The sequence below is a fragment of the Lampetra fluviatilis genome (assembly GCF_964198595.1).
Source record: "Lampetra fluviatilis chromosome 45 unlocalized genomic scaffold, kcLamFluv1.1 SUPER_45_unloc_1, whole genome shotgun sequence".
Taxonomy (NCBI): Eukaryota; Metazoa; Chordata; class Hyperoartia; order Petromyzontiformes; family Petromyzontidae; genus Lampetra; species Lampetra fluviatilis.
In genome coordinates, this window is record NW_027620425.1 from 1585591 (window position 1) to 1604557 (window position 18967).

The window sequence follows — 18967 nt, forward strand, 5'->3', positions numbered from 1 at the left end:
TAAATGGTAGGTAGAGCGCTTTATGCATTTAGAATACTCTCGATTCCAATTTTACACGCTTTCTTTTAACTCACTCTGTTGTTGTTGTCGTTGTATCCTCAAATCTTGTAACTCAATTTTAACCCACTTCCCAATGTGGTATCGACTGCAAACTTGATATACTTATGTCATACTGATGACAATACTATATTATATCATAAAAATATATATATTTTTAAACATTATTTTAAAAATGTTATGTTTCGGCTTGGGTCTAATTGTCCACGCTCAACTGATGTTGGCTGTAATTGGCCAAGGTCCCGTACGTTGTGGCAAGCTTCGGGGCCACTTCCTGGAGTCGTGGAGTTCTGCCATTACTAGTACTGTACATTTAATAAAAGCGTGTTTTTAAAAACTTTTTTATCTTATTTTACTTGTTAAATGTAGGCCACGGACTGCGCCACGGAGCTTTTAGCGGTAAACAAGGTACCGTATTTACCGGGTAATACTTCGCGCTACCTTTACCCTACCGGGTAATTCTTCCGAGCTACCTTTACCCTACCCTTTACCTTACCCCTTGGCATGTCGACACCTTTACCCTTTACCTTTACCCTTTTACCCGGTAAAAAGGGTAAATTACCTTACCTTGCCGAGGCCTAACTACGACTACCGCGTAACAGGCGAACCGGGCTAACGCGCTCCGCTCCAACGGCTAAGCGTTCTCGCGCCCGCCAAAGCTCCCCCGGGCGATGAAGCGTGGTCAAAGAGCGTCCCTCCGGTTGTAGCCATGGCGTAGTTGCGGTGTCGCACGACCAAAATTCTCACTCCACACCCCAACTGCGTCTCGTGCCCCCCTCGTTTGTTGACGGTGCTGGGGCTCATCTGAGGCGCTGGGCCTGCAAGGGAGCACCACCGTGGCTCACTGGCGACGCCCCCTTCCAGGCCGTGGCCTTGAACTCGAGGGCCTTCAGCTTCCGATGTGGCTTTGCCCCCAGTGGCTGGGATCCAGAATGTCGGAATCTGTGTCCGTCGTGGTGATGGTGGTGCAGGAGGAATCCGTTGAGCTTCACAGATGATGCAGTAGTGAGGGGGCGGGGCTTGGGGGGAGGGGTGGGCGTGGCGCTGGGCGATGGTGGTTGGGAATGCCTCGACCGAAACGCGGAGTAACTTGGTGATGCAACCACGTTGGGGAGGGCGTGCGTGGTGACGTCAAGGCGTTGCGGGTGTGGTGACGTCACCGCGTTGTGGAAGCGTGCGTGGTGACGTCACCGTGCCCGTGACACAGCAGATAACTTGAACGGCGTGGACATTGTTGGTGCCTTTTGTGTTTGTCGCCATCTCTTTGATTGTTTATTAATTTGTAGATTGAATTTGCTGGGCGGTGGCTGTGCAGAGGATTTGGTCCTCGTGTTTAATGAATGGACAGCGTTGCGGGATGCAGTGAGCACGAATGGCTCTGTACACGACTACATTGCTGTTGTCTTATGTTCTGTATTTTTTTATTGTAGAATTGACGATACAAGCGTTACGATGCCACTGTCGTATGCGGACATTTAGACATGACACCACCAGTGTATAAATGTGTAAAGGAGAGCCAACACAAGGTTGCAGGGGGTTCGTCTTTTATTCCATTCCTCCCATCCACACCTGTCTCCAGCCATCCCAATCTCGTTCCCGCCAACCCACCCCTCTTCCCGCCCGTTCTCTCCCTTATATCTCCTCACCTGCTCCTCCCCCTTCTCCTGTCACCGTCCCACTCCCCCTTCTATTGGTGGGAATCCTTCCCCTGACACCCCTACAAATGCATCCCAGTTCACCATTGCTAATCACTGCACACCTATCAATAACACCCCCAATGTATAAACACATCCCAGTTTACCATTGCTAATCACTGCACCCCGATGAATTACACCACCAGTGTATAAACGCATCACAATTTACAATTGCTAATCGCTGTACCCCTATCAATTACACCACCCAGTATATAAACACATCCCAGTTTACCATTGCTAATCACTGCACCCCTATTAATTACACCACCAGTGTATAAACACATCCCAGTTCACCTTTGCTAATCACTGCACCTCTACACTATAGTCACACTCCTTTGGCAGGGTAAATACATCCACGTTGGCTTCACACACACACAGAGTGGTACTTATTTTATCAAACCCCCCCCCCCTAGAAAGGTTGTGAGCCCCCCCCCCCCCCCATTCTGACAGACAGCCACCAGCCAGTCACGGGCGTGCACTGCGAGTGGCGGTGACAAGGGTGGCGAGCAGGGGCGGTTTCTTCATTAGGGCGATTGGGCGACGCACCACCAATGTCATTCAACCACAGAGTCACGCTAGCCGTCACTGTCAGCCTCTGGATATAGTCCAATCAGCGTCATGTCACGTTCTGTGGAGTACCGCCTCTTTTTGGGCGATTTCACTACGGCTGAGAATCGCCCCGAGTGGCCCCATAGACTTACATTCAAAGATGTTTTTTTCGAACGGGGGCGCTGCAATGCATTCTCTATGGCTTCCGGGAGGGCATGCACTAACGTGCTTACGTCATCATACGTGCTAACGTCATCATACGTAAGCACGTTTCATCCAACAATATAATTTATCGCCACCTAGTGGAATCTTTAATAAAATAAACTTGAGTGGTTTGTTTTAATAGTGAGTATATAAACAAACAAGATGTATTGTAAGAGTCACTTTATTTTTCATTAATATTAAAGAAGTGAAGTTGCCTTTACATGCTTAAGCTGTTAATTTATTCATTGCATGGGTGGACCTTATCCTTATCAATCATCCAGACATTTGCCCCCCCTGAGAGATTTTGCAGGAGCCGCCACTGGTGGCGAGTGACGTGCGTCGTGGCATCTGACATCTGCGCTGTTCACGTTCACCTCTCTCAGGACGCACCACTCAGATCCACGATCCTCACTGAGTCACTAAATGTATAGTACGAAATCACAAACCCCATAACCCCCATATACCTCACTCCCAGCCCAGGGTGTAGGGGCTGAGCGAAGGTTTGGTGGAACGTGTGCAACAGTGCCATGGAATCGGCATTGTAAAACGACAGCAGCCCCGCGTCCCAGTCCAGGTGAACCCCGACTCTCCGCGGAGACTCCGGCACCGACAGTAAGGACCGCACCCCGCCATGCCACACTGAGAAGCTGTCGCCATATTTGCGTAGACACCAGGAGACGTCACTGCCTCCCATGCGGCACTCATCACCACGCCCTCTCCGTGGGATCGTCCCGTACGCGACTCCAACCCAGCACAGCCCCGCGCTCCCCACGTCCACCTCCCAGTAGTGCTGACCCGACGAGAAACTCTCAGAGCACAGGGCTTGTGGCCAGCCATCAAAGCGGTGTGGGTGATGGGGGCGACCCTGGGAGACATTGCGTGTCACCGTCCTGAGATCCGAGGAAATCTGGAGGCCGTCGTGGGCTGAGTTTGTGTCCAGAGTCGGTGAGCATCCATCTGTGGTGAGGACAGCGAAGACGCGCGCACAGCGGTCACGACGACGCGTGCGCAGTAGCGGCACGAGCAGTGCACGTGGCGAGTACACACACAGACACGTGGCGTGTACACACACACACGCTGGTGTTGTGTTGTCTGTTGTGTTGTTGTGGGCGTGCTGCAGTACGTGATATGTTGATGCGTAACACTGTGATTAGCACATGTATGACAAATGCGTACAGCACTGGTACTCATTAGTATTTGTCTATGCATACTAATACTAGTTAGTCTTAGTGTACACATACTAATATTCGTCAGTATTAGTGTATACATACTAATATTCGTTAGCATTAGTGTATACATACTAATATTCGTTAGTATTTGTGTACTCATACTAATACTCGTTAGTATGAGTGTACACATACGAATATTCGTTAGTATGACGTCTCTGTACAATAGCTACCACAGCCTCACACACTCACATCCACACACAGACATTCTGTCACTCCGCTGCTGGATGAGCGCCTCCCCGCGTCGTACGCGTCCTGAAGGGAGGAGGGGGTTATTTGACCATACTTCACCGCTCTCGTCGGTGCGCGTTGGCGATGGTGGGGATGGTGAACATAGAAGCGTAGAGGTGCAGTACAACAGTGGTTCACGCTGAGCTGCCATCTGCTGTCCACCCGTCACAACGGTGTAAAGTTTTTACTTTAATTAAATTAATTTCGATGCCCGAAGATCTCCAGGTCCTCTGCTGTTGCCCCTCCGCATTTAGGAACGCGCGTTCAGAGTACTCGGCTGCCACTATTAATGTCAACGATACGATGATGAAGACGATATCAGCCTCAGCGTAGCGATAGGCGCTCTGCGCTACAAACTCGTCGACCCGAGTTCGATTCCCGCTCACGGCCAACACCGGTGACGATTATCTGAACCGGTCCTGGGCTTCGTTAGGTCGACTCAGCCTCAAATGAGTACCTGGTGCGGTGTGTAAACGTCGCCACTAGAGAGACAAAGGCGGCCGGGCGTGGTGCTGGCCACCCACCCCATCGTGTACCCTGCCGGCCTTCATAGATGCTCGCTAACAACACTTGCCCCAAAGTCTGTTAAGGCTACACGGGGTTCTTTGCTTTTGGGTTAGTAAGTGAGTGAGTGGTTGTGTGGGTGATCGAGTGGTTGAGTAGGTGAGTGGGGGATAGAGTGAGTGGGTGAGGTAGTGAGAGTGTGAGTGAGTGGGTGGATGGGTGAGTGGCTAAGTGAGTGGGCGAGTAAGAGTGTGAGTGGTTGGGTGGGTGAGTGAGTGGGTGGGTTGATGGGTGTGTAAGTGAGTGGGGGAGTGATTGGGTGGGTGGGTAAGAGTGTGAGTGGATGGGTGGGTGAGTGATTGGGTGGGTGGATGGGTGGACATTCCGTTGACACCTTTTTAAGTCCCCGGTTGTGAAGGCTGCCATCGCGATGATGATGAAACAGCTGCAGTCTCCATCCTGCACTTCGTTATTTATGTTCACAGTTTAATCCCAATTTTGCCTGCTAGTGAGCGTCCTAACAGAAATAGGTTACTTATGTTTACTTATAATAAATAAACATATGTATTAGTTTTATTAATTTGTACCTATCTACGTTACTTTACCGAAAGACCCAAAAGGATATGAATTCCTGCAGTCACGAAAGCTTTAATTGGAGGTTACTTAACATTTGGGCTCACGTTCATCTTAATTCTCACCTAGCGGCCATTTTCCTCAACGAACTGTGCACCCACTGCACCCAAGCGTGATTGTCAACGTCTGAATGAGGGTGACAGGAATGGGACGTACTTCATCCGTAGCTTACAAAGTCGCCTTATTGCTCTCAACAAACGCACTGTCATGTTGCTGTTATTGTTGTTTGCACCTCTTGATGAGCAAGACCCATCGTGCTGTTGACAATCTTTCACCCAGAACCTAGGTGCCCGTTTCCTGTCCTGAATGTACTCAGGCCTCCCTTGCCATGAATGATCTCAAGCCAGAGGTAAAATAAAGGACGACCTCCAAATGGGTGGGATTTGTCGTCAATCCGGAGTCTGTGATGGAGTCTAACGAAGTTCCACGTGGCAGAGGGATGTACCGAGAAAAGGCAGAAGTTTAGTTTGGACGCCGCCCACTGAGATGACTTTTGCGAGGTTCAGACCGTGGGAGACGGTGGCTGGGTCATCCTGAGTCTCCTGGGAGATGGAGCTCCTCCTGCACTCACACCACAGGACACACAGAGTCTCATGAGGGTCCATGTTCCTCTACACACACAGCACAGGACACGCAGAATCCCATGAGGGTCAAAGTTCTCTACACTCACAGCACAGGGCACACAGAGTCTCATGAGGGTCCATGTCTCTCTACACTCACAGCACAGGACACACAGAGTCTCATGAGGGTCCATGTCTCTCTACACACGTGCAAGACAGGCAGTCCTTGACTTATAAATGCCCCAACTTATGAACCACATTCCATTCAATATTTTAAAAAATAATATTGACTTAAAACGCGAACTCGCAATTGCAAACTGAACCGCAGAACTAATTTGTTCAGATGAGTTATCCTCCACGAGATGCAATGAGTCGGACTCACGCACTGGGGAGACAAAGGCGGTCGGGCGTGGTGCTGGCCACCCGCCCCCTCGTGTGCCGTACCGGCCTTCACAGGTGCTTGCTAACAGCACTTGACCCTACAGTCTGTTAAGGCTACACGGGGGATCGTTGTCTTTGTGTGTGTGTGTACATGCGCGCGTGCCCCATTTGTTGTGGTTACTATTTGCCCCCCACGCTTCTGACTACAAGCTTGTATCAAAGTAATAAAAAACTGAAAAATACATATATATATTTACGTTAATTTATTGTATGTTTAATTTCCTATACAGTAATTTTTTTACAGTGTTATATGAAAATGTACAACATTTCTTCCTAACTATGAGTTTAACAATGCTTCCCTTTTTGTTGAACAGTAACACATTTTATAACACTGACCGTGTCGGCATCTAAATACGGTGCATTTCTGTTTTCCGACTTACGAACCGTTCGAATTACGAACGATTCTCAGGAACAAATTATGTGCGTAACACGAGGACTTCATGTATGGGATAAACTTGACCATACGGGATTACAACTGCATACATTTGGGTTTATTAGGATTCACATCATGACAGTTCACTGATTTGTCCACCAGGTGGCAGACAGAGCTCGAGTTTGAGCCTGGGTTGGTACTGACCTGAGACTCTCATGCAGGGGATCCTGAAAAACACAAACCCGCGTTTCACGTTAACATTGACATCCTAAACAGATGCGCTACATCCACACAGTCACCTCCTGTTTACGGTAGAACCTGACATCAAGGAATTAACGAATACCTACAAACGCAGAATGGTGCACAAACAGGGTTGTCTATGGAACCTAATTGCCAATATCGAAATTAGGAAAAAATTAAGAAGAGGCTTTATTCTTTATGGAAATTAAAATTTTCCAACACCAAACAGATACCTATTACAATGCATCACCACTCAACGAGAGACATTCATTCTTTGATACTTGCAGCCTTTATACTGTTAAGCCTATTCCTATTTTAGTTTTTTTTTAATCAAAAACAGGGCTCGTTTAACTGGACAAAGACAGACCCCAACAAATGACAAAGCCACTATCTGCAGGTCTACTCTAGCACCTAAACAAATGGTTACATAAAAGTTCGACATCTCATGTTTCGAACTCTGAATAAACTCAACTTTGTATTTTACCAGATAAGGCACACTTGGCCAAGTCGCTATTTTTCAGAAGCGGCTTGGCCACAAATGATAGCTCAACGAATTGGCTTATCACGTGGACATTTGCAGTAGCAGCCAAATATTTTAAACGCGTGATGTTGATTCAAAATGTGGAGGGGAAAACCCAGAGGACCCAGAGACAAAATCTACGCGACCACAGGGGGAGAGAGAGAAACGCAAACTCTAAATACAGTCGACCCTTCCACATCGCGGGGGTTAGGGGAGCAGGCCCCCCGCGATCTCGAAAAACCGCTTAGTTTTTTTGGTCACCTTAGTCTCCTCGGTGAGCGAAGCGAGCACCTCCAGTTACTAAACTTTTTTAAGTTATCTCTACATTTCCAGCCGTTGCGTGTCATCTGCTGGCTTTCGCGTTCCTTTCACAAACTTTAACTTTAACAAAATGTAACTTTAAAAAAAGAGTATTTATGGTATTAAAAGATAAAATACATTAATATTATACAGTTCTGTACCTGTATTTTATTAATTTATGAGTTACTAAACTTTTTGTGTGTCATCTGCTGGCCTTTGCGTGTCGTCTGCAGCTTTCGCAAAACTCCCAAAAACTCCCCAAAAATTCCCATTTAATTTCTTATGCCGACCCCGTGATATATTGAAACCGCAATGGGAAAGTCGCGATGCAGAATGGTCGACTGTATACTGCAGGCATCGCCAGAGTCGGAGTCGAACCCACGACCTCCTGCATATCAGGCGAGGTAAATGGCGACGTTGTACTGGAAAAGACCAGGTCTGAATGTCACAAAGAAAGGAAACGCGCGTCTATTTCTTGAGACCACCGCTTCCTCCCAGATCGATTAAACGCTGAAGTCAGATTGCCAATAATGTCAACGTCTCACAGGGCGGCGCGCCTCTGCTGGTTGTAAATAAACCCTCTGAACCAAGGCTGTGAGTATAAACTATTATATATTATTAAAAATAAATGTTTTACTTTACCAGGTAAGGCCCACAGAGCTATGTAGCTCTGCTTCAGAAGTAATCTTGCAAGAAATGGTAACGCAACAAAGTGGCTTATCACGTGGAAATGTATAGCAGCAAAATTACTCTAAACGCCTGGTGACGTTGATTCTAAATGTGGAGGGAAAACCCGGAGGACCCGGAGAATAATCCACGAGGAGAGAGACAGGGAGACACGCAAACTCCAAATATACAGCAGGGGTCAGGGTTGGTATCGAACCCACGACCTCCTGCATCCCAGGCGAGGTAGTTAACATCTCCTAGCCACCGCGACGAGTAAATGGAGGTGGTGCCACCTGCAGGAATGTGAGCGGATCCTGCACGGCGAGTGCGGCGAGCAGCTGGTTGATCTCCCGCTCCAGGCCGCGTGCTCTGAAATCGAAGTGATCGATATCCGCCTGGATGCGGGACAGCGCGGAGCGGCCCTCCTCGTCCACGCGCTCCAGCGCCTCCCTCTCCTCCTGCCTCAGCTGCTCCCTCCGGCGCTCAAACTTTCGGCTGATCCGCGCCCTGGTCCCGCTCAGAGACTCCTGCGCGGAGATATTCAACGGCGCGCTCTCTAAACGCAACGCGACGCATCGCGATGCGACTTCATGAAGAAATTTGACACGGCCACGGTCTCGTGACTCCGTACGAAGAGGCAGGTGATGTAATATTTGAGAACCAAAGGAGGAGGTTTTCGAGAGAATATTCACAGGCACTGTTATGCCAAATTATCCTAAGTACCCACATTGTGTGCATGCCTCTCTAAATCTGCACGTGTCTGAATGTTGGCACAGTAGGGGGCACAGGTGGTGCATCAACCAGTCATCTCAGTCGACCCGTGGCACCTGTTGGGTCTGCCCCGTGACCTCCTGCCAGCGGGCGTTCGACACTTCACGTGGCCTCAAGGTGCACATGGCCTGGCACAAGCGTCGTGGTGACGTCGCCGCCACTTAGTGGCGAATGGCGGTTGTTGTTGTCTGTGTGTGTCTCTGTGTGTTTGTGTATCTGTGTGTGTATCTGTGTGTGTCTCTGTACCTGCACGCGATTGTAGTCACCCCTGAGCTGCTCTATCCGTGATTCTGCTGTAGTCTGCTTCTCCTCTCTCCCCGTCATCTCGCGTCTGAGCACCTCCTATACACGGGGTAGACAAATACGTGGTGTTTGGTGACTCCCATCATTGTCATCATCATCATCATCTGGCCCATGTCTTCAACCCGGAGCCTTGCAGGCAGGTTTCCTGGATCGCCCAGAGATAATCATCATCGCGCTTTTGAAATGTCCTACCTCCCAGTCTGCGAGGTGGTCTTCGGTGGGCAGCACAACATTCCTTTGTCAGGTAGGTGGCCGGATCACAGCGAGGTTTATTGAAGGGGTGCCCCATTCGCACGCTCGAGTTTTCTCCAGTTTTGCCAAACAATGGAATCTAGTGGAACCGATAACCATAACCCCCCCCCCCCCGTCACCCCGAGCTATCCACCGCGCGCACTTTGCACGCCACTATTCTGTCACGCAATGCAAATGAGCGGCGTTTATATGAGTGGCGGTGTTTCATTTGTTTACACGAACTCTTGTAATAGAATCAATCTAAATCTGCCCCAATCGACGATCAAACCGTGCCCGACGGCCTTGCCTCTAACACTTGATTGGCATTCTGTTTGCCTCTTTGTAAATCCACGGTCAGTGCACTTTTGAAGCGTCTCGCGTATGAAGCGTCTCGCGTTACTCCACATTTCTCTCCGCCCATGCTTGGTACTCTCTGCGTACAAATCTTATCACGCCAAGTCTATTTTTTACATCTTTGCCAGCCATGCCACGAAGCGCTCTGTCTTATGACTAAACCATGGAACACCCAGCTTTGCCATCCGTTCAAATCAACATGGCCACCTTCCGTGTCTCTGCTGTCCATCTTGTGCCAGTTTATCACAATCAGTGTTGACCAAAGTGATTTGATTGGCCGTCACAATGCTGAAACAACAGGACTTAATACCTAATAATGTGCAAATATAAATGATAAAATACACTCTCTATATTATTGGGTCTTTCGGTAAAGTCATCTAGATATAAAAAATATAAATATCACGCTGTTTCAATCGCAACACAAGCAATCGTCACTAGGAGAAAAAAGTATTTAAGTCAAGATACAGGCTCTCTAGTTTAACAATACACTGAGTTCTGCAGTTACACTGCGGGATTTGGGATTATAGCAACGATTTATATCTCACCTGTTTTGTCTGCTGTGCATTTTGCACTGGAACGAACTCATGCCCTCTATGTTCCTGAGCAACGGTGCAGAGTGTGCAGACCGGGCTCTCGTCCTGTTCACAGTAAAGAATGAGCTCCTGTTGGTGCTGCCGGCACTGTCGCCCCGCCAGGTTCGCGATGGGAGCCACCAGGACGTGGTCTCTCAGCCTGGGATTCTCCACGTGAGGCCTCAAGTGCGTCGCACAGAAGGATATACCACATCTCAGGCAGGTCCTCACTGCAGGGGTCTTGCCGTCACCGCAGTGGTCGCACTCGACATCCGCGGCCATCCCGTCTCCAACTCTGAGCTGCTCCGCCATGTTGGCGAGGGGCCACGTTCCTCCTCAGCTGGGGTCGCACACGGAACGCCGCAGGCAGAACGAGCGGGCGCAGCTCAACGTGGAGGGGCGTACGAACACCTCCAGGCAGATGGAGCAGCGCAGCAGCGGCGGCTCGCTATCCACGCTATCGCCGGGAGTCGCGCGCGCCGTGACCCATGGGCTGGGCTGGATCAGAGAGACGCTGGATCAGGACCTCTCTCTCTCTTATAGCGACGGTGAAAAAGGAAGTAAAATACTTTCATTAGTAATCACTGACATCACGAGACGCATGTGAACCCGCACCCCTTGGTGCACAAACTGTAGCCTCAAGATTCACGCGGATACTGTACACACCTTTACGTGAAATAAAATGTATCGGAGGAACTTACTAGTTAAAAAAAATATTTACATTTAAAGAAATTAGTTGTCGATGTTGTTAATGTAAATCGGTGAGTCTCAGCTGCGGTGGCTCATTCGTGAGATGAGTGCACATGTTGGTGTCTGTGGTGAGACAGAGCAATGGATTTGGTGCCACGGTGGCTATGAGATGTTATCTGCCTTTCCCGGTATACAGGATGTCGTTGGTTTGATCCCGACTCTGACGTCTGCTCCATATTTGGAGTTTGCACGTCTCTCTCTCTCGCTCTCTCCCTGTGGTCGCGTGGATTATTTTTTTATCTGTGTCCTCCAGGTTATCCTCTCCACATTGAGAATCGGCATCACGCGCTGGGAGCATTTGGCTGCAATCAATTTCCACACAGGCCGCTTCGTTGAGCTATCATCCGTGACAGGCAGGTCGCTTCAGCAAAAGGGCCACGTAGCTCAGTGAGCCTTACCTGGCAAAATCGAATGCAGTTGGCACAAGTTTGTAGATATCTCATCATGTCCTGTAACTCCATCTTCCGTGTAACTACACCCAACGTGACGAGTTGCTTGAAGGTCACCGTGGTGTCCGAGATGGAATTTGTCCGTAGACTCCTGTGACCCATCCTGGAATCTTGAGCCTTTTGCTCGCAGTGTGAATTTGTCGCCCACTCGACCCTGCCTCCATCCAGGGCCGGATTAAGATTTAGAAGGCCCCCTGGGCTACAGGTGTAATAACGGACTTCGCCACGCACTGCTTGGTCTCCGTGAGTCTTTATTTAGCTCCTTGCTCGCACCCCGCTGGTCCCGACAGTGGACCACGCGCTCTCCCGTCAGTCGCTCCGCTCCTCCCCGCTCCGCCACTGCTGGCCGACGGTGTGCCGAAGCCCCATCAGCCACGTGGCTGACGGCGCGGTGGCCACCCAACGTGGACCCGCTTCTTCACTCCCACAACTGACAGCTGCAGAATCGGAGTCTTAGATTTAGACTGCAGGAGGAACCCGATGAGCAGTGAAGCTCTTTACTTTTCACAGATGTCCACTGTGGTTACGGCAAGTTACAGCAGCAAACAATGGCAAACAAAAACCGATAGGGTTGTAACATAGGGAGAAACGTAAATAAGTCATGTAAAACAAAATATCGAAATAAAACTAAACTACGTTTTATCTTGCCACGTAAAGTCGACTGAGGTATTAGCTTCTTTCAAAAGGTACACAAGCCACTAAATCGAAGGATATAAATACATCAATTATATAAGTTCGTCATGAAACCTCTTTTGCCAGTATTAAATTAAGAAAATAGGGTTTTCCCATTTCTGGCAATAAAACAGGTGTTAAGATGTTAATACATCAATCTTAAATCTTTGCAAGGAATCATATCTGCATTCACCACATATACTTGTGGTGAAAATGCAAACAGTGTTAGACCTGAGGACGCCAAAAGGCGAACATCACAAAGACAACGCACTATCAGGACATTGAGAGCTCGGGTTGTGCAGCTACATCATGAGACCTCCTTTGCCAGTATTACATTAATTCAAATGTTTAATAATTAATTTAATGCTAACACTGTTTGAGACTAGGCTCTAAAGAAAGCTGTCTCTGGTGTGGACCAATCTGTTTCAAAGACAATGCACATACTGTCAGAGCATGTTTTTTTGTTTGCATGTTCACCACAAGTGTTGTGGTTAATGCAGATATGATTCGTTGCAAAGGTTTCAGTTTGGTGTTTTAATATCTTCACACCTATTTTATTGCCAGAATTGGGACAACCCTCATTATTCGATTACATTATCAACTTGAACATACAATGTAATTATACCTGTTTATACGGGTAGGAACAACAGTTCCACACTGCCCACCAGGGATTATTTGTCTGTCTGTCGTGCATAGCCACGCCCTGAATATGTGTCACGCAGCTCACGGGTCGCACGAATGCGCTGTCTAACCAAGTTCCTACCTGCCCACTCCGAAGGAACGTGTTCAAGGGAGACCCGGCCAGCAGACAAATCAAAGCATTCCACAATTGAACAAATGATTTTTAAAAAATTCCAGACGCACGTTCAGTTCAATCCATCAGGCACTTATTAACAACATGAATTACAGACGGTGATGGTAGCGAGGCTAATTTGAACAATTTCGTGTGGACCATGTTAAAGAGAAAAAAACGTTAAAATCACTTGAATACGCAACTCAATTGATTCACGGCCTGGTATCGGGACCGTGATCGCATTAACGAGGCGCGTGCCAGTAGCTCGACTCATGAACGGCGCCTCACACAATGGGCGCGCGTGCAATGAGCGAATCTTCGCTGTGATTTCCCTGGAGGGGAAGATGGTCGGAGGCACGCGCGCGTAATTACGTCACGTGATGTGAGCTCCCTCAATGGACTCTCAACATACTCATTTGGGGGCCGTGATTGCGTCTATGAGGCCCTAGCGCGCGTGGCTGGGCTCGTTAACGGAGTCTCACGCAAAATAGGAACGAGTGCAGGAAGCGCCACCCATCCAATTAGTGAATCATCATGCTGATTGACTCGCGATGATTGCCTTCTCCCTCCGACCCCCATGATTGGCCAGGGATGTGAAGGCAAACACGCGTGATTGTACCACGTGACGTGCGCTCCCTGGATATAAAGGAGGGAACAGACGGCACACCGCATCTACTCTTCACGGAGGGGACTGCTTTTGTAATCGGTGAGAAGGGTCTAACTTAACCCATTTTCAAACAGTGCTGTCATACATTTCTCCACACTAATATGATGCAACGCCTAATGACCACTGCAGTATGCCTGCGCTCTAAAAAACCTCTGCTGTTTACTTTTTTGACCAGGATGGTTCTTGCCTGGGCGATCGGCACATGCAAACCTTGTTGCCTTAGATTATAGGGTTAAGCTGGTTTCCCCACACTACCTTAATCCAACTGCTTCTGTTCGTATCACCCGTCTAGGTCGCCTTCAGCAAAGTCCCTGGATCGTCTATCCGAGCTTTTGATTGTTCGTGGAAAGAAAAAGGTATTTGTGCTACTGCAACGTGACACGTGCATCCCTCTTGCATTGCCCCACTGCATGATGGTCTACTGTGGCTGAGTGGATCGAGGGTTGTGGAATGGACCATACTCTATCCTGCTGTTTGATGGGAGAAAAATGTATGGGAATTTAGTTTTGATACTCTGCCACCAACAATGCCCGCAGTTCCATGAGCGAGCACGCTTGTGCTTGAAGGACTAATTGAATAGATCAGCAGAGGGTTCATTGTGTTGTGCACGTTTTCCTTTACTATTGATTCCACAAATTTAAATCTTAAAACGGTAATAATTTTGACAAGGATTAGGTTTGCTTATAGTTGCATACGTGCTAAAGATTTAAAACATGATTTAACAACATGTAAAATGGCTATTGCGCACTATTTGGTGCCCACTATTTTTCAGCCCTTCCGAAATATTTTAAGACACGAATGGTACACTGAACTACAGTTGCTAGTGAACTGTAGTCCTGATTCTGTTTTGTAAATGATAAGGCAAGAATACTTGGCTTGAAACATGCTTGCCATGCTTTCCCTTCCTCCTGTCTCCATCCAGGTTGACATAATGTCGTACCCATTTACGCTGCACATCATTGGAGGCCAAGGTGGAAATGCGTTCTCGTTTGATGGGAGGAACAATGCGGCCACGCTGCAGAAAATCTCCGTGAGCGTTGGAGGCTGGCAAGTGAGGGGCGTGGAGGTGTGGCTGACTGACGGGCGAAGGCAGAAATTCGGCACTGTGGACTTCTCTGCTCAGCAGTTTGAATTCCAGTCGGGCGAGTTCATGTCGCAGCTCTCCCTGTGGGGCAATGGGGCCGGCACGCGTCTGGGTGCCATCAAGTTCAGAACGAGCCGCAACCGCGAGTTCTTTGCCAAGATGACGGACTGGGGGCTCAAGACCGAGTACAAGATCGACGTGGGCTCCGGCATCTGCCTGGGCGTTCAGGGCCGAGCGGGGGCCGACATTGACTCCATGGGCTTCCTTTTCATCAATGCTGTCAAGTCGTCTGTGATCCAGAACATGAAGTACCCAACTATGCACCAGGTTCTGCCTAACGTGCAGATGGAGGAGATTAAAGAAATGGAGTACACGAACAACACCAGCGTCATGCAGTCTTACGCGTTCGAGAGTTCCAAGAAGATAACCAAAACGTCATCGTGGTCTACGACCAACAAGATCGAGTTCACCTTCAGCCTGACCGTCTCGGCCGGCATCCCGGAGGTCGTGGCGGTGGAGACCGGCTTCAGCTTCACCGTGGGCTCATCGAGCACGTACAAGATCGAGAACACGGAGGAGCGGATGGAAACTCTCACGTTCCCCGTCTCGGTTCCTCCGCACAAGACCGTCACCGTTGTCGCCAACATCGGGCGTGCAAACATCGACCTCCCGTACACGGCCCTGCTGCGCATCACCTGCATGAACGGCGCTCTCTTTGACGTTCCCCTGAGTGGCGTCTACAAGGGGCTCACCTACACCAAAATGACCGCCCGTGCTACTGAGAAATAGAGCTGCGTTTTGTTCCGTTTTTGATCAAATGTTCTGAAAGAATAATTGTGGCTGACTACAAATAAAAGCCTTCTGCATTGCACTGCAATTTTCTCTTTGCATGTTTGTGGTTTCATGTAAGGAATTTACATTTTTACGAGGTTCTAATGTTTATGGACATGGATATTTCACCATTTGCTGTTGGCAGGCATTTTTTTAGTTACATTGAGCTTCATATCATTCAAGATTTGACGGTTTTGTGACTGCAAGGATCCACACTCTTTGGTTATTTTTTTTTTCACCGTGACTTTACCGAAAGAAGCCGAGAGCTTCATATCCTCTATTCTGCATTGCATGACCATTTATTGAAACGGTGGGTTCGTTGCATGGTATGTTTTACAGGTAGAAACAACAGGTTCCACACTTCCCGAAAAGGGGTTATTTGTCTGTCGTGCACGAATGTGCTATCCAACTAAGTTCCTACCTGTCCACTCCAAAGAAACATGTTTGAATTGATTGGTCAAAACCAGAGACTTCTTTTTTAGAGCCTAGTCTCTGTTGTACCAGAGGATGCCAAAAGGGGGAAAAACTCAAAGGGGAAACCTACTTTTATATTTTGACACTGGCAAAGGCGGTCCCATGAAAATATAAAATACTTCCGTTTTTAGTTTGCATTATTCTGCACTGACTACAAAACGTACTTTAGCAAAAAATACCTCGTATGTCAGCCCACGTTTCCAATTCAAAACCGCTATAATGCGGCAATTAATAAATATTTGGCTGTAGTAAATCTTATTCATTCTTTGGGTCTTTCGGTGAAGTCCTGTAGATTGGTTCTAATAAAATAACAAATTACGAAGTTAAATTTGTTATTTTCTTTGAACCAATCTGACTTTAGCGAAAGACCCAAAAGAATATGAATTAATGCAGTCACGAAAGCTTTAAGCCAAGATATAATGCATTTTAATATCTCATAATATAATATTCGTGAGGCTATTAGTTCCGTACTAATCGTGAATAAATGAAAGAAATATGCTTCTATCTGAATGAACCACTGCAGTTGTATTCTTGGTTTTGGTAAAGGTCGCAGATAGAAAACAAAAAAAATCTAAAAATGAAAAGGAAAAAGTATATGAAAATTAAACAATAAAATAAAAAAAATGTAAAAATATATGTTAATTTTATTTTACTATTTTTATTGTGGGTTTTTTTGCTTTTATTATTTTCGATTTATTATTTAATTATTTTAATTATATTTTATTATTTTCATTTTTTAATTCCTGCAGTCACGATAGTTTTAAGTCCACTGCTGTCATCTCGACCAAATCACGGGACCAAATTGCGGAACCAACTCGCCCTCGCGCCAAACACACAAACCAAAGGCAGCCATTTTGTAAGTTTTAACCATTAACACTTAAAACATTACATATTCAACAAGCTACACGAATAACGACCTTTATCTTTCGTCATTTACTATTCAAAACGTTGTAACTGCCTTCTCGTCGCTATATGCGCACACATTTACCTCAGAATTTCCATAAATTTATGAACGCTCCGTTGAATTGTATAAAATGAAACAAAATGGAGTCTCCGACGCCAAAATGGAGTCTCTGTCGCCATTTTGTTTTCGCACTTTTGGCGCCAAAAAACAAGAAAGCGGCGAATGCAACGTTGAAGGCTTAAAATTATTGGCAGATTTCGGTTTAAAGCTTTCGTGACTGCAGGGATTCATCTTCTTGGTTCTTTCGGTAAAGTCACGTAGAAGGGAAATAATAAAATAATAAAAATATCACATAATATTTTATTTTATTATGTTTCATTCTTTTTTACTTTATTATTTCCCTTCTACGTGACTTTACCGAAAGAACCAAGAAGATCATTGGCGGAGTTTGACTTCTATATTTGAGTGGGTGGGCAGGGGTTCACTTTGTCCCTCACATTAGGAATCGTGGGTGCATTTAATTTATTTTTAAATGTAAATCATGAAACTAAATTAATAAAGGTGTCCAGTTTTTAAGGGGGACAAAGGAGGGACAACGACCCCCTCCAACAAAACTACCACCAACACCACCACTACTACCACCACTACCACCACCACCACTACCACCACCACTACCACCAACACCACCACCACTCCTACCACCACAAACACCATCACTACTACTACCACTACCACCAACACCACCACTACTACTACCACCACTACCACCACCACTACCATCAACACCACCACTACTACCACCACCACTACCACCAACACCACTAACACCAACACCACTACCACCACCACTCCTACCACCACTACCAACACCACTACTACCACTACTACCACCACCACTACCACCAACACCACTACCACCACCACTACTACCACCACTACTACCACCACCACTACCACCAACACCACCACTACTACCACCACCACTACTACTACCACCACTACTACAACCACCACTACCACCACTACTACCACCACTACTACCACCACCACTACCACCACCACTACTACCACCACTACCACCAACACCACCACTTCTACCACCACCACTACCACCACCACTACCACCAACACCACCACTACCACCACCACTACCACCACTACTACCACCACCACTACCACCACCACTACTACCACCAACACCACCAATACTACCACCACTACCACCAACACCACCACTACTACCGCCACCACTACCACCAACACCACTACCACCACCACTCCTACCACCACTACCACAAACACCATCACTACTACCACCACCAATACCACCACTACTACCACCACCACTACCACCACCACCACCACCACCAACACCACCACTACCACTACCACCACCACTACCACCACTCCTACCACCACCATTACTACCACCACTACCACCAACACCACCACTACTACCACCACCACTACCACCACCACTACCACCAACACCACCAATACTACCACCACTACCACCAACACCACCACTACTACCACCACCACTACCACCAACACCACTACCACCACCACTCCTACCACCACTACCACAAACACCATCACTACTACCACCACCACTACCACCACCACTACCACAAACACCATCACTACTACTACCACCACTACCACCAACACCACCACCACTACCACCACTACTACCACCAACACCACCACCACTACCACCACCACTACCACCAACACCACTACCACCAACACCACTACCACCACCACTACTACCAATACTACCACCAACACCACTACCACCACTACTACCACCACTACCACAAACACCATTACTACTACCACCACCACTACCACCAACACCACTACCACCAACACCACCACTACTACCACCACCACTACTACCACCACTACCAC

The 18967-nt window shown here is 47.7% G+C and overlaps 2 protein-coding genes across 2 annotated transcripts; one reads left to right on the plus strand and one right to left on the minus strand.

Annotated features, from left to right (window-relative positions):
* Positions 1-857: 857 nt before the first annotated feature.
* LOC144953811 (tripartite motif-containing protein 16-like) lies at positions 858-10758 on the minus strand. Its single transcript, XM_078884450.1, has 7 exons — positions 10403-10758; positions 9216-9311; positions 8492-8725; positions 6677-6699; positions 5544-5659; positions 2974-3461; positions 858-1043 (listed from the first exon to the last, which is right to left on the minus strand). Exons 1-7 carry the CDS (start codon positions 10739-10741, stop codon positions 858-860), a joined length of 1482 nt encoding a protein of 493 aa, XP_078740576.1. The 5' UTR covers positions 10742-10758.
* A 3343-nt stretch (positions 10759-14101) lies between these two features.
* Positions 14102-15709, plus strand: LOC144953791 (aerolysin-like protein). Its single transcript, XM_078884435.1, has 2 exons — positions 14102-14116; positions 14683-15709. The coding sequence occupies exon 2, from the start codon at positions 14692-14694 to the stop codon at positions 15631-15633; it is 942 nt and encodes a 313-aa protein (XP_078740561.1). The 5' UTR covers positions 14102-14116; positions 14683-14691; the 3' UTR covers positions 15634-15709.
* The last annotated feature ends 3258 nt before the right edge of the window (positions 15710-18967 follow it).

Excerpts from the sequence above, each read along its gene's own strand:
- LOC144953811 (XM_078884450.1), bottom strand. The coding sequence starts at position 10,741 with ATGGCGGAGCAGCTCAGAGTTGGAGACGGGATGGCCGCGGATGTCGAG. Across the intron at positions 6,700-8,491 it reads ATCCGCTCACATTCCTGCAG|GATCCCCTGCATGAGAGTCT; the intron begins GTGGCACCACCT and ends TGTGTTTTTCAG. Across the intron at positions 5,660-6,676 it reads CCCCTGCATGAGAGTCTCAG|GAGGAGCTCCATCTCCCAGG; the intron begins GTCAGTACCAAC and ends GTGTGAGTGCAG.
- LOC144953791 (XM_078884435.1), top strand. The coding sequence starts at position 14,692 with ATGTCGTACCCATTTACGCTGCACATCATTGGAGGCCAAGGTGGAAAT.